We start from the raw sequence: 15,187 nt of genomic DNA, 5'->3' as shown, positions 1-15,187 counted from the left end.
CGTGATTTTAATACCGAGGAGGTCGACAAAGCAGAAACGAGATGATGAAAAACGCGGCCTCTATATAGCTCTAGAAAAAGAAGGTACAAAAATGGGAAAGAGGAAAGTAATCATAATAATATATACCCCTGATATACCATAAGATTCAAGTTTCGCTCATTGCCTCGCGTCCATCTTTACGATCGTCTAGGGTTACCATCCCTTACTACACACTATAAAAAAAACTGGACAGCCTTATTTCCGGACGGCAATCCTACGTGAATGTCATTTATTACATACACCTATGTATACCTATGTATATTACGAAAGTTTACCGCTTACGATGAAAATAACGAACAACGCGAAATATGACGATGCATTATATATACATATTACATATATATATATATAGGAGGGTCAATTATTTCCAATGAGAACAAAAATCAATCGGAATTATTTCGTCCGTTGTATGAAATAGCTTCGTCGTGTTTCAAAATCGCTGACTTGTGAAATCACCTCATGTACAATATATATTTTTATAAATTCCGGCAAAAGAGCAAAAAGCTCTTCGGAGCAGGCAGGGAAAGAAATTGTAACAATGAATAAAAGTGCAAAAAAAAAAAAAAAAAAGAAAGCAAGAGAGAAAGAAACACGACGATAAAAAAAATCTTTAAAAATTACCAACGACGACGAGAAAAGCCGGTACGTACAGCCGACTCGGTGCGGGTCACTTTGGTTAAAAAGTATGGAAGGCTGGTTTATCAGGAAAGCTGCTCACGTACTGGATGAATGTCTTATTTCTTGAGTTGAAAACTCTCCGTGAGCAAGAATAAAAAAAAGAAACAATACAACAAGCAAGAGAATGAAAAAAGGTAGATTTTACAAAAGCGGAGGGGACCGAGAGGAGAAAAAAACCTTGAGCGTCAAGTTTCCCCTTTTCAATTGATCCTTCAAAATTGCATACGATATTATAATAATTAAATTCGTCTCTCGGAGGAATGTTTGAAAATTAATAAATAAAAAAAAATGTCGAATTTAATGTTTTACATCACAGAAATCAATCCGAAGTATAAAATCGCATTTCGTGTACGATAACAACGCTGAGGCGTGGTTGGTCGATGTCAAGTTTTTGTTAGGTGAATATAAGCGAAATTTTTTATCCCAGCTTTCGGATTATCCGCGCTTTTCATTTATCGTCGCTGCCGCGAGTCCGGCATCCGATTTAATTGTGGTTCTCCCCGTGTGCTCTTTGGGTAAACTTACTTGCTTACCGAAAGTGTTTTATACACAGAGAGAGGTATTCGGACATGCAGGCATTAAATACCAGCAGCACGAAACGTGTTTTGCCCAATGTTGAAGATTCCTCGGTTACGTGTACGAAAGCACCCTTCTCTCGCCCTTCCATCCTTCACATTCCACGCACGTAACTCAGGATTATCGGATAACTGATGATATCGTCTTCCATGTGCCAAGCATCCCTCTGTTATATCATCCCGCAGTCTGGCCGTTGGTCACCGGTCGGGAATAATTTTTACTCTCGTTTGTTTCGTCGAGTGAGCTGGATTATTTGTTCCTTTTTTTTTTTTTTGCTTTCGTTCCGTTTCTTTGCAAAAACGTGTAAATAAAACAGTGAAAAATTTCCAAGGATAAAAGTGGAAAAAAAAAAACAGCGGTAATAAGCGTTTAAAAAAAACACCTGTTACAAGGATTTACATCGGACAATCTTGTGTGAACCCTGTTGAAGTGAAAAATTTGCGCTTTGCATCGTCGTAGACAATCAGAGATTACTCGATCACCGTTTCCACGTTTGTGATGAGAGAAAAATTGAAATAAAAAAAAAAAAAAAAATAAAAAAAAAAATAAAAAAAAAAGAAGAGACTCGAGGATATAATAATAAATAAGCTCGGGCGAATCATTCGTCGTGTCGGCGTAGCGGCGTTGAGGGATTTCGAAGGAATCGGGCAACTGGATAAGAAAATTGAGGGAAGGCTGCGTGTGATGGAGGGAAATACGTGAGAAAAATCACTATCGTGGATTATTGTGGTGAGTTTCCGAAGGGGGCCACCTGGCCCGGGGGATCCCTGAGGAAGAGGTGGCGGGGATCCCCCAGGAACGAGGGACTGGCGAACTCCTCGGGATGCAGGAGGGGAGGAAACCTGAGGGAGGACGCTCGTTTCATCTACATTTCCTACGCCCTTCTAGCGGATCTTCGTTACTTCGAACAGGTAAACAAAGTGAAACGGCGTAACATCTCGGTAAAGATCTGAAAATCGGCGTGGTAATTTCATCGTTCGACGTTTGTCGAGTTTGTTTGTTTCTTTCTTTCATTCTTTTTTAATCTTTCTTACCTTTCTTCCCTACCTTTCCTGATTTCAAACAAATTAAACCGAACGACACGAGGAACAAAAAATCAAAGTGTTTTTTTCGCCCCGCGATTCAACGAGAATTTTTTTGGTCTACGTCGTCGTCTTCGTCGACGTCTTCGTCGTCGTCTCCGAATTCTCGCACGGGTCGAATGAGATCGTAACGGAAGACGTTGTACCGCAACCAAGACATTGATTAAAAGCTCCTCTGCGGTTTCTTGTCGCCCCTAAATCTCCCACTGTCCCAAAATACTTGAGAGAAACGTTTTAGCCCGGCTAAGAAACCGCGTTTCTACCTCCTCCCCCTCCCGCTCTTTCTCTCTCTCTCTCTCTCTCTCTCTAGGCAACGGAAACGCGTTAGAGAAACCTCGTAGATCCGTATCTAGTCTTCTTTTCCAGTCTCGAGACACGGCGTTATTTGTTTTTCCATTTTTGCCCATAATTACTTTTCATCACCTTCGGTGGCCTAGATACAAGAAAAGCGTTGGTTTGCGGTCGAAGATCATTTTTTCATTCGCAATATTCGGCAAAAAAAATATCCCTGAATAAAATCGTTCGTTGAAAAGATTAAGAAAAAGAATTCATACGTACAAATTGCTGAACAGAGAGAAAGAGTTGGCAACTTTTCCTTCGACACACTTGACGCCTTTCGGAAAAATCGAAATCGCGGTTCGACCAGGCACGAAAAGCTTCGAAATTCTCTCGGTGTAATCGATCATCGTACCGTTCGATAATTCGCGTTCTGTGATTTCAATTCCTCGATTATAAAATCATCCGCAGCGTGAATTCAGAGTCAGGGAGAAAGAAAGGTTATTGCGAAAACGTTGCGAAATCCGTTTCTCTTCTCGGTACCGACATAAAATAAAAAAAAAAAAAATAACAAGCAACGATATTGCAGACAAAAAATTGTATTTGAATATAAAACGAAGTGACGAAAAAAAAAAAATAAAGAATACAAAAAAAAATTGGCAAGATATATAAATAGTGAAAATTCGAAATGGTCCTTTTTTTTTTTTTTTCTTAATTTTTACATTTCAACCGTCGCAACTCGCGCCATCCCCATAACTCAGTCAAAGCGCCATATGTGACAATTGGTTAGCGGGTCGGGGTGCTTGCACATAAATACAAACGAAGCGTTAAATAAATTATCGACTCTTCCTACCCGAAGCACCGCCGAAATGAAAACTTGGCAAGTGCAGGTGCAGCATCAGGATAAAAAAAAAATAAAAATATCTCGTCAACGGCTGGTGGTTCTCGCATAAAGGGGGGAGGAAAAATTATGCGTTTAGTTTGTAAAAAAATTTACACGCACACGGAATGAATGATGGGAAGAAAAATGAAGTAGATAAACACGAGATTGAACTTTGCAACGTTACGTCTGTTATTAGGTATTCGAAGAAACATTGAAAGAAAAATTCCTGACTAGTGATCTTATAATTACATACTTTGAAGAATTTCAATTTTCAAAATACATATCACACGAATTATCACAGATTATCACATGCTTTTATTTACAATCCTTATGTTTGAAATAGTGGCTTTTTTTTTTATAAAAAATTCAACGATGCACGCATTGACGTCACACGGAATTCAACCTCGCAAGAAACAATGAGAGAGAGAGAGAGAGGTAAAAAAAAGAAAAGAAGCGTAAACGTAAAAAAACGTAAAATGAAAAATCGAAACGCGTTAGTTTTCTGACTCAGCAACTGCGTCCCTTTTCCCTCGCTTTTCATTTTTGCTATTTTCGTTTCCATTTTTTCTCTCTCCTTCTCTCTCTCTGTCTCTCTTTCCTTCATAGCAACACGCTCTGCGCGCGCTTTTGACACGTACGGTCTACGTAATACGATTTCGAGGTGAAAACTGCAGCAACAACACGGGGTGGATACAGTGTATATGTATACGCGTATGTATATGTATATATATATATATATATATATATATATATATATATGTATCGGGTGTCGTTTCCGTTCGTGTAAACGGAGCTGACGTCAGCAGAGCCCGCCTGCGGCGGAGAACAACGCGCGTTAAATGCGTGACGGAAACGAAACTTCGAATTCTGTGTCCCTCCGAATGACGATGCACGGATGCATACATGCCGCTGCGGGTTGAAAATCGCGAGTGACACAATTTTCTGCTGCTCGAAAATCGTTGCCTCGCCTGAATGAGAAGAAACAAAAAAAAAAAAAAAAAAAATATGATAAAAAACAATGATTTCTGCTTCGAAAATCGTGCCAATAACCATGAATGAAGAAAAACTTGGGAGATTGGCTGGTTGACGTCGGTGAATCGCGATGATCAAATTTACATTCACCGAAAAATAACAATAACAGTTATACCGAGTTGGACGGAGGATTTGAAACGTCTTGAGGGTAAATGTTGCTTATAATAAAGTTGCGGTAAACGGGAGAGCAAACGGTCTAACGTATCTTAAAACAAACTGTCTAATTTCGCAACAAATTTACGAGCTGGTAGTGGTGGTGGTGGTGGTGGTGGTAGTGCTGTTTTGCTACTGCAAGAACTTCACTTTACTTCGGTGAAGAAGCGGCTGGAGGCAGCAACTAACAATCAGTGTACCGCCAACCGTGGACCAAAACGTCACGGTCTCTTTGAAACAACGTGTACGATAAAAATGAACGGAAAATGAAATAATACATCAAGTATAAGACGAACGAGTTCAAAAAAAAAAAATAACAAATAAAAAATCGCACAATTTATTTATTTTTTTTTGGTGTGACTCGCGCGATGATCAGTTTTTATTCTCGAGTAAGGAATAAGATATGTTTTCTCTTCAAATTTGGTAAAAAAAATTTCACATTGACTTGACATTATAAGACGAGGTTGCTGAAAAGAAAAGGAAAAACTCACGTTTCTTTGTACATTACATGTCATTATATAACATAGTGTGTGAATGAAAGTTTGTGATTTTTTTAAAATTAATTTTGTGATTTTTTTTCATCATTTTTTGATTCAGGATCTTCAGTCGGAAATAGAAACACACCGAGATGTCTACGCCTCGTTGAACGGTACTGGAAGGAAGCTTTTAAGCTCATTGGCTAGTCAGGATGACGCGGTAATGCTGCAACATCGTCTCGACGAAATGAACCAGCGATGGCATCACCTCAAGGCAAAAAGCATGGCTATAAGGTACGATAGTTTTTTTTTTAATTTACGCACGGATACGTGTATTGTCAGCGTAAAACCATTTCATACTCTTGGTCGAATCACGATCGGACACTTTTTGCCGCAAAATCTCACCAAACTCGGGGTTTCAAATTTTATTACACTGTAATATACGAAAAAAAAAATATTTGCCTCGATAAATACAGAGATAAGAATAAAGAATATTAAAAAAAAATAAAAAAAATAGTTTACAGACATTCGCGCACTTCTCTGTAGTAATATTTTACATGGGGTATATGTTGTGTAATACGAATGGCGACGTGAAAACGATCGGCAATGAGGCGAGAAATTGGACGCAGGTCGATTTAGTATATATATATATATATATCGGTTGTAGGAACAAGTAGAGAATTTTTCTCGACGATTACGCCCGCGATTCGTCGTTGTATAATATCGACTAGTAAAAATCTCTGTAACATCTGCGAGAGGAGCCGCTGCTGCTGATGGTGCAGGAATGGAAAGAATGAAAACGAAAGAAAAGAGAAGGGATCCCTCCTTATTAAGTGATGGCTTACTCTGTAGATCGCAGACTATACTGTAGGTTTGCGCTTATAGCAAGTAAAGGGTACAAGGGTACAAGGGTATGTATCTACGCTCTAATCCTCCCGAAATAAAGATCTCTGCAGGAGCAGGAAAAGGATTGCGGTAAAAAGGTGGGTAAGGGTAAAAGGAAAGGAAAGGAAAGGAAAGGAAAGGTAAAGGGAGAGGACGGAGATAAAGGGAGAAAATACAAAGAGGACCGCGCGGATCGTTTAGAGCGAGTTTAACGTTGATCGCGAGATAAGCCTCTGCGAGATTCTCCCCGGCGGCTGCGCGTCTTCTTTTTCCGCTTTTCAAAGGCGGTGCAACGACCGTGCGAGAAGAAGAAAAAATAGTAAAAAAAAAAAAGAAAAAGAAAGAAAACAATGCTTCAATTTTCCATGTATATTATCGTGCATTGTACCATTATTATACGAATAAAAAACTGTGACCGAAGAAAAAAAAGGAACAAGAGAAGAAAACAAAAGTATAAAAATGCTGACAAAAAGTGCGGTGGACGTTAATTACGATGAGATTAAAATCCAGCGAAGAAGGGGGTGGTGGGTAAAGAGAGATATCCGAACCATTGATCCCACGTGATGTATACATATACGTATGCGTACATATACATATACATATACATATATACATACACACCCTTGATTTTCACCAAGTCGATTTTCATGCGCTTTTAAATATACGTATAATGTGAGAAAAATTTTCATATCGACTGCGGATCCGCGAGTCAGCAGTCGGCAGCGACTCGAGAATGATCACGTCGAGCAATCAGTCGCGATTAATTAACCTAAGGTTCGCCAGAAGTTCACCGGCTGATTGCAATCAGCGGGTTGAATAAGGGCGCAGCCGGGTTGGTCGGTGAGCCGTTTCCACTCGGTGCGGTTACTCAAAAGAATGGAATCGTGTCCGGGTGGACGAGCTTTAAACGATTTCGGATGAGAGTACGGTCTTTGGTGAGTCGGTATTTACCATTCTATTATGACACAAGTATTCGGAGTCGAGAAATTTCACTCGGAATTGAAATTCTCCGAGAGGCTGAAAAACTAAAAGTTTTATTTGCGCCGATGATGCTTCGCAAGCTCGGGAATTTTAGGAAATTGAAGAAAAGATAGATGGATGATTTTCAGTTTTTTTTTTTTTTTTTTTTTTTTTTACATCTGAATCTTACCGTAGATTAATCGAGTATTTGTTTAGTTTTATTATGCGGAAAAGAACTTGTTTGAAAAGTTTCGAATGTGGTTGATTCCGAATTATTTCGTGGCGAAACTTGAAGTGAAGATACGAAACTTTGATGTTCGATTTCTCTACATCAAGTTTCACCACCAAAAAATTCAGAATTCATCGCTTTCGAAACTTTTTAAATTCGGAATTTCAACCCGGCTCAGTCTCTTCGCGTCAGTTAAACGAATGCAATTTCCGTGCTTGAAGGAAAGTAACTGCAGTTAATTTGTTCATTTTTTTTTTGTGTCTTCCTTCCCCCTCGCGGGAAACTAGACGGCTCGAACTGCGAGTGTAGATCGCGAAAGATAAACGGAACGACGAACAACCGAATAGACGCAGCGTGCTTTGGCGGAAATGTAGATATAAAAAACGTTTACGAGCATTTGGTACCGAGGTTATAAATTCAAGGGTATCAATTTATATCGCGGACGAATTTAGCGCGTACGCGTGTAAACTATAATCGGGGAAAAGAGTAGGCGGGGCGTTTGCGTTTCCGTTTACGTTTGCGTAACGTGGCCACGGAGTGGATTACAGCACACACCGTCACCTCGGCGAGGGTAAACCGTTGCAGCCTATCCGGCAAACCGAGAATTCGCATTTTGTCACGAAAACAGCTTATCGCCACGTTTAATCAACCACCCCAAAAACGACCCTCGACTCTCCACTAGCACCCAGCTATTCTATCCGCGTCGTCGTCGTTTTCCACGTCAGCTTGCAGCTGGAACAGCAGCCTTTGAGTGTCTAACGTGAATTAACTGCGAACACAAATTTCGAGGAATAATTAAACGTGAGAGGAAAATTTCGCGGACACGGTTTCATACCCGCGATTGATCGTCGTACGAGAGATTCGTATTTGAAAGGTCCGATAACAAGCATCCGCCAGCATCTAGCTGTAGCTTGTTTCTTTTCCGACATCTGGATAAAAAATAAAGAAAACAATTTTTCGTAAGGCAACGTTAAACTGCAAGCTTATATTGACCTCCGTTCGAACGCTGCATTATCTTTATGCGATCGTAAATTCCTATATTTATAACGTGCTCGAACGTATTGCAGGAGAAAAGCCTTGAATAAGTGCCAATAGCCATGAGACCATAAAATTTGAGAAGAAAAACGAAACGAAACGAAAAAAAAAAGGGAGAGAGAGGGAAAAGCTCAAACCCGCTTCCTCTTGCTGCAGATGCGTGACTACCGAATCCACGAATACCTGCACGTAACGTTTCGCAACGCGATCAACAATTCCTTTCTGTAAAGTGTAAACTACGTGTATAACACACCGAAAAGATAGCGTGTATTCCGATAACAAAGCGCGCTGTATTATCCAAGGATTCAGAGGGCGGGAATAAGGAAAAGAAGATTGTAGAAGGGTGAGCAGAAAAATTGGAAAGCTTTGCGCTTGGGAAGATTCAACAGTTCGCCAAGATATTCGTGCAATATGTGTGTGTGTGTGTGTGTGTGTGTGTGTGTGAAGTGAAAGAAAAATTCTACTACACTGTTAAAAATAATTCGGAATTTACTACACATTTACTGTACAAAAAAGTTGTCAATTTACTAAATCAGCACAGCGACGTAAATTTACAATGAAAATTTTTCAATTCACTAAATTGTGTGGTAAATTTATTATATTTGTAAATAGAACAAACAGCGAACGTATGTTTAATTCGCTGTTCCGTATATTCGTTCGAATAAAACTTCTAAATACAGTATAGAAACTTTCGGTAAAAAAATTTTCAACAGCGATATACAGTTTCGCAAAATTCTTATACGGCCTTTGAAATCGCTTATACGAAATGGGTTTCGTGTGTTTTCGAATTTCTGCCAGGCTGAAGGTAAGCGCGAAGTGTGAAACAAAATATCAGTTTCCAGAATATTCGTCGGAATATTGAATTTCACAGAGAGCGGTGAAAATTCCACATGGTGAGTTTGAGATGTGAGGAATTTTCATCGCCGATTTATCTCCTCGTGTTTATTATATACATATATATATATATATATGCATAAAATATGTATCTGAGGTATACATTATTCAGCCACGAGCAGCATAGATTCCGAAAAATTCACAACGTGCATCACATATATATATATATATACATACATATCATATCAGACACGCGTCCATTGGAAAGAAGGATTTTCTAAGAGGGTCGCGGTCTGAGATCGTACTGAAATTTCAAATTTCCGGCGTGCGAAATCGAGCGGTAGAAAAAAAAAGAAGATAAAGAAGAAGAAGAAGGCGAAGACTCTGACCGGCGAGGAAACCAGAAGCTAGAGGATCAAAACTGGTTTATATACATATATATATAAACTGTACCAGCAGTAACTCGTCACGTGGCATTTTTGAGGGAGATGAGAACATCTCAGCAGCTGCCTGTTTGTTTGATGAGAATGAGGTTTTTGCCAGGAACAAAAGGGATTCTGAGTCTAGGTTCTCAGCTCTCTCTCTCTCTCTCTCTCTCTCTCCCTTTCTCAAGGAGTTCGCCTAGTGGGTCACACCGAGTTTCAACCCCGAAGCTCTCCTACTCGTCTAATCTAGCCGTAGCAGCAATTTTCCTCTCAAAACCACTGCCAACAAGCCCGCTCGGCCCTTTTGATCTCAAACCAGAAACCTGGGTAGAGAGTAGTAACATCGTAGAACCAGAACTTGTCCAACGTCGTGTCAAATTCGGGGAACGGTATCAAACAACCGGGAATCAAAATTTAATCGCAAATATCAATCCTGGAAGAAAAAATTGGTGTAGAATTCTGTACGGAATTATAATAATTTGACGCGATTCGATGCAACGCAATATCCGATATCGGTTCAACAATATCCGATGTCAATTCAATACGTAATATCTCTGATGCGAATCCAACCATTGCAGGCATCAAATTTCCAAACCGACCACAAAAATTCTTCTACAGTAGTCCACTCTGTTCAATTTTTAATGATTTTAGCACGATTATTTTTACAGCGATCGAGCTTTTCTATTCCTTCATGATTTATGAAAACATAGACGTAGAAGAATCGAAAGCTTTCGATATTACGAATGGAAGAATCATTGCGTAGGATTGTTTTTTTCTTTCACTTTTATTTCTCGTCTACTTCAACTTTCGACAAATATCGCGGCTTTAGAAATACGGAAGCATGATTATAAAAATGTTGCACGATTCGTTGCCTCGAATGAGAATCTTTTCAACTCAACGGTCTCACTCGATCACGACGATCGGGCGATTATAAAACGTCGTAATTCTCGAACTGGGAGGAATCCGATATGACGAAAATCGGTCTTAACGGTTCAAAGCACGTACATGTATATATATATATATATATATATATATATATATATATTACGTATACATATACGTGTACGTAATATACGCTTGTAAGGGTAATCCTGCAAAGGGATGAACACCCATAAGCAGTAGTCGGGTGGGCACATTCACTTTGTCTACTTTAGCGACCGTAGCTCAAACACCGGAATGTTTTAATTATCCTTAATCTCTGCAGCCAGTTGCGAACGACTCTGGCTCTTCCTTCCCCTCCCTCCCTCCCTCCCTCGATCTGTCTCTCTTTCTTTTCCCCCTGTTATAATCAAAAAGTTTCCCCATCGTCATCCCCCGCACACCATTTTCATATTCTGAAAATTACTCGCGACAGTTTCACCGATACTTGATGTATTATAGGTATGTATATTTACGTATATATGTATTCGTTTGCCAGCAATAAAGATAAATGGATTTAAAAAAAAAAAAAAAAAAAGTAAAAGGAAACAATGAAAATGAAGGGAAAATCGTTTGTAGTTACGGCAAAATACCGAGTCGAGACTCTTTGACCTCTCGTCGGTATGTGGAACAGAAAAAAAAAATAAAGAAAAGAAAATAGAACAAAGAATGAACGAGTAATGAGATTAAAAGGAAGAGAGAGAAAAGAATAAAGAGGACAAAGCCTCGGACACGGAATAAAATGTAAGATACTTCGGACTCTTTGAAATATCGTGAAATCTTCTTTCATCCTTCTGAAAACTAATGCAAAGAATGAAAAATAATACCTTCTTCTTGTTATATCTACAAATTATACATTGTTAATCGAATTGTTAATTGTCCGTGCTGCAAAGACATAGAGATTATTTTTTCATCTTCAAAGTTCTCAAATTTATATTCCAATAGTCTCTTGGTGTGTGTGTTTTTTTCTTTTTTTAATTCTCACCACACGTTAATCTTGCCGAAGGCAATAAAGATAAAAGTTGCCAAACATATCCCGCCACCGTACTAAAATGTAACAATTTTTGAGAAACGTATGAAAAATGTATGAAAAGCTCGGTGGAAGAAGGAGAAAAATCGTCGCGAAAAATTTTCGTTTTCCTCTACCAGCAGCGAGGAGACTGATACCTGCCTTCCTCCGTGCCAAGCGTCGTCTTTATCACACCGTTTTCGTGAGAATACGCGGCACAACAAACTTTGTAACACGGACAAGATGGGGCCGACACAATAGTTGAATATAAATCTATTCACTCTCTCTCGTATAATACATTATATCTCCACCACATATGTAGGTTTGTGCTTACTCCTTGCCGGAGGTTGGAAAGCGACGTATGTATGTATGTACAAAAACGAGAAATGTATAATAATAGCAATGTGCGAAGCAGTTTATCAACCCGATGTTTTTTACGCGTTATTTTACCCTCCGCGAAAATCATTGCGACTAAAATACAACGTCATGTATTATATCTGCATCAACGTTTTACGGTGACGATGATGAGAATACATAGAAAAAGAAGAACAAGAAGAAGAAGAAAAACAGATCTAGTTTCGCAATTTTTGTCCATTTTTCTATACCCAACACTGGAGAAGGTGGAAAATTTCATACTTTTTTTTTTTTTTTTTGCGCTGTTGCAGAAACCGCCTGGAAAGCAACACCGAACACTGGAACGCTCTGCTCCTCTCGCTGCGGGAACTTATCGAATGGGTTATCAGAAAGGACACCGAGCTGACCGGACTGGGTCCAGTTTGCGGCGACATAGCCGCCCTGCAAAAGCAGCAGGTTTGTGTTCCTTTTCAAATAAAGTGAAACCCTTTTCTTTCTTCATTTTATATCTCCCTCTGCCATCCCTGCTCGTTTTTTTCCGAACCGCCTTTCGCATCCGTCACCTTTAACCCGCCCAGAAACCCCGAAAACCCGTCTATATGGGAAACGATAAAGGCGAGAAAATCGTTCGACAAATGACGCGACGGTCAGCACTTTTTTTTACCTCTTATTTTCACCCTTCTTTTTACTATTTATCGGCATTTTTTTTTACCTCAGTTCGTTTTACCCAGTTGCTGTATACCAATACGTATATATATATATATATAAAAAAAAACAATCAGATCGTTGAGGTTAGGTTAGAGGGAAAAACCGTTTAGAAAAACAACACCATTATTATCTGTGCAAATAGTGACGAATACCGATTAAACGTCACTCTCTAATAAAAAAAAAAAAAAACCCCTAAGATATCGTGAATTTGAGAAATCTTTTTCCAATCCAAACGTTCCAAGTTTGCTCCAATTAGTTTCCATTATACAATAAAGATGTTATTTCATTCATGTTCACCATCATCGGTACAAGAAAACACTACTACAGATTTTTCTAACGTGATTTCTCCTCCTCGTCCCAACATCCGTTCCAGAGGTTCCGGTCTACCGGTCCTTAAGATGGTGAAATCGACTTTGAAAGGTGGAGTAAATTTTGCACCCGAATGACGTATCCAAGTGCAATTGCCACCGTCGTGCACTTTCAGCTGATGTTGTTGCCGCGTGACGTGAGCGTGCAGGAAACGACGAGGAAACTTGGTAGCGAGGAAGGTGCGGACAATTATACGGGCAACTAAGCAGTAACTAGGTGCTTAGAGCAGGAGGCCCACCCTCGGAGCCAAGGGGCGGACGTACGAGGGTCCAATATTGAGTTACCATCTTGGACAGGCGTGGGTGATGCTGCCGATGGTCGAGGATACGTTGTCCATGGACCGAGGGACCGAACGACCTAATTAATGCGCGTGCGCGTCGATCCACATGCAACCTCGATACGATACAGTGTGCATACACGCAGACCACTCGATGCATGTCAAACGAGGGAAGAGATGCGCTTTTGGTAACTCACGGCGTAATTGCCACCTGCAGCTCTACGCCGCTAAAATTACAACCGGCAAGTTGGTTAGACATTGTCACCCTCTTCTCTCGTCCCCGGATCGACTCCGTTCTTTACTTCCTCATTGTCTGTTGTCACAAGTTTGATGCTATTTAACGTGGATAAGTGTGGATTGAATATGTCAAAATCGTCATCGGGATACAAATTTTCTCCGAGTCCGTTATGTGAAGATGTTATTGGAAGTTGATCCCATCTTCGTCGTTGTCTATTGTCTATTGTCAGGGCTTGAAGTTTGACGGAATCCAACATGGATAAGTTTGGATTGAACATCTCGAAATCGTCATCAGGACATAAGTTTTCTTCGACTTCGTCACATGTACGGACGTTATTGGAAGTTGATGCCATCTTTGCATCAACTTTAGGTATACACTGTTCGACAAACGATCAGTTGAACCCTGATCAAGTGACCCGAAACCGCAATTACACCAGTAAATTGAAAAGACTTGACCTTGAACCAGCCTACTTCGGTAATGTTAAAAGATCAAACCAAGCCTTATCCGGTTCTCCAATTTTAAGTCACAGTCTTGGATATCTCGTTTTCAAAGCCAGGTAGTTGAACAGATTCTGGTTTCTGCATACCCCAAATAAATTACGGGACAAAAAATCAATGGCGTAAACTTTTAAGCTCTGTAAAAGCGTCGTATGAGTGGTCGTTGTTCGAATGATATGAATCGTGTATCCCAGTGTTTCCGGTTCAGCATATGAGTTCGACATGTACAGCCACGGAAGAACAAGCTCGTGTGGCGTAAACCAGATAAGGAAATTCAAACCATACCGTGTAATTGGTTAGGTATAACACGTCCTGTACGCCGGTCGAGATTACGTTACGGTGATGGAGGTTCCGTTCCGACACAAGGAACTGCTTAGCATGGATACCAACCCGACCAGCAGGAATGGATGCTCTGCGATGCCGCGAATTTCGGAACAATCGGTACCCTGGACGGATCTATACACGTTGTAGGTTGCACGAGCGATTGTATAGATCATGGTGTAGTGAGCTACCGGGGTCTGAGGACGCACACACATATTGATCGCCGACGTTAAAGAGGAGCAAGCGTTAAGCCCGACTGTTTCCTCGCCCGTTTCTAGACAAATCCGTGAAGCTGACCTTCGCTAAGGCCTCCTCCTCCTCCTCTCATCCATCAGTCAAATATACATGTGGTATACATATATAACATATACAATGATCGAGGAAACGTAAATCAGGCTCCATTTCCGAACTCTCCGAGTATTATAAACGACTTCCTCCTCCTCCTCCGTTGTTGTTGTTATTGTTATTATTATTATTATTATTATACCTTGCCTCGTTGAATGTGTTTGCGAAGAAGATCCCCTCTAATCTACGAATAAATATAGGTAGACTTCCACTATCCGCTCATCTTGGTACGCCCGCGCCTACGGTGCACCAGGTGTCCCTTGTTTAAGCGTTTAAACACCGATCATGAGCTTTGTGAATAATATATTAGCCGCGTAACAAACGAGCCTTGTAACCGAACCGCCTACCCTCTTCATCCACGCGAATTCTGCTACGTTGGGTTAGACTAGGTTAGGGTATTCCGGTACCCTTCAAGGTCCCGCAACACTCGCGAGCACCTTCTGCATCGTCCACCTTTCGGTATTAAGCTCTGGCCGAAAAACGTCGAGGAATTTCGAGAGAACGTTCGTCCCTCGGCGTATACAGGCATGTCTATATTTAAAGGAGGTCGAGAAAGTGTGCGAGAAAAGTAGTCGGTTATACGTGGGG

The 15,187-nt window shown here is 40.3% G+C and overlaps 1 protein-coding gene and 1 long non-coding RNA gene across 11 annotated transcripts in view; one reads left to right on the top strand and one right to left on the bottom strand.

The window, feature by feature from the left end:
- Nucleotides 1-15,187, top strand: part of LOC124186098 (dystrophin, isoforms A/C/F/G/H-like) — a 315,823-nt gene that overhangs the window by 251,907 nt on the left and 48,729 nt on the right. For all 10 annotated transcript variants that reach the window (XM_046577471.1, XM_046577473.1, XM_046577472.1 and 7 more), the window contains 2 exons: nt 5,317-5,489; nt 12,156-12,300. In XM_046577471.1, the coding sequence (XP_046433427.1) occupies nt 5,317-5,489; nt 12,156-12,300 (318 nt within the window). The remainder of the gene's footprint in view (nt 1-5,316; nt 5,490-12,155; nt 12,301-15,187) is intronic.
- The window catches only part of LOC124186156, a 41,081-nt gene that overhangs the window by 22,239 nt on the left and 3,655 nt on the right, over nt 1-15,187 (bottom strand). The window lies entirely within an intron of this gene.

The sequence above is a fragment of the Neodiprion fabricii genome, chromosome 7, assembly GCF_021155785.1.
Source record: "Neodiprion fabricii isolate iyNeoFabr1 chromosome 7, iyNeoFabr1.1, whole genome shotgun sequence".
Classification (NCBI taxonomy): Eukaryota; Metazoa; Arthropoda; class Insecta; order Hymenoptera; family Diprionidae; genus Neodiprion; species Neodiprion fabricii.
Note: the sequence above shows the minus strand (reverse complement) of the source record. Positions and strands in the feature narration are given on the sequence as shown.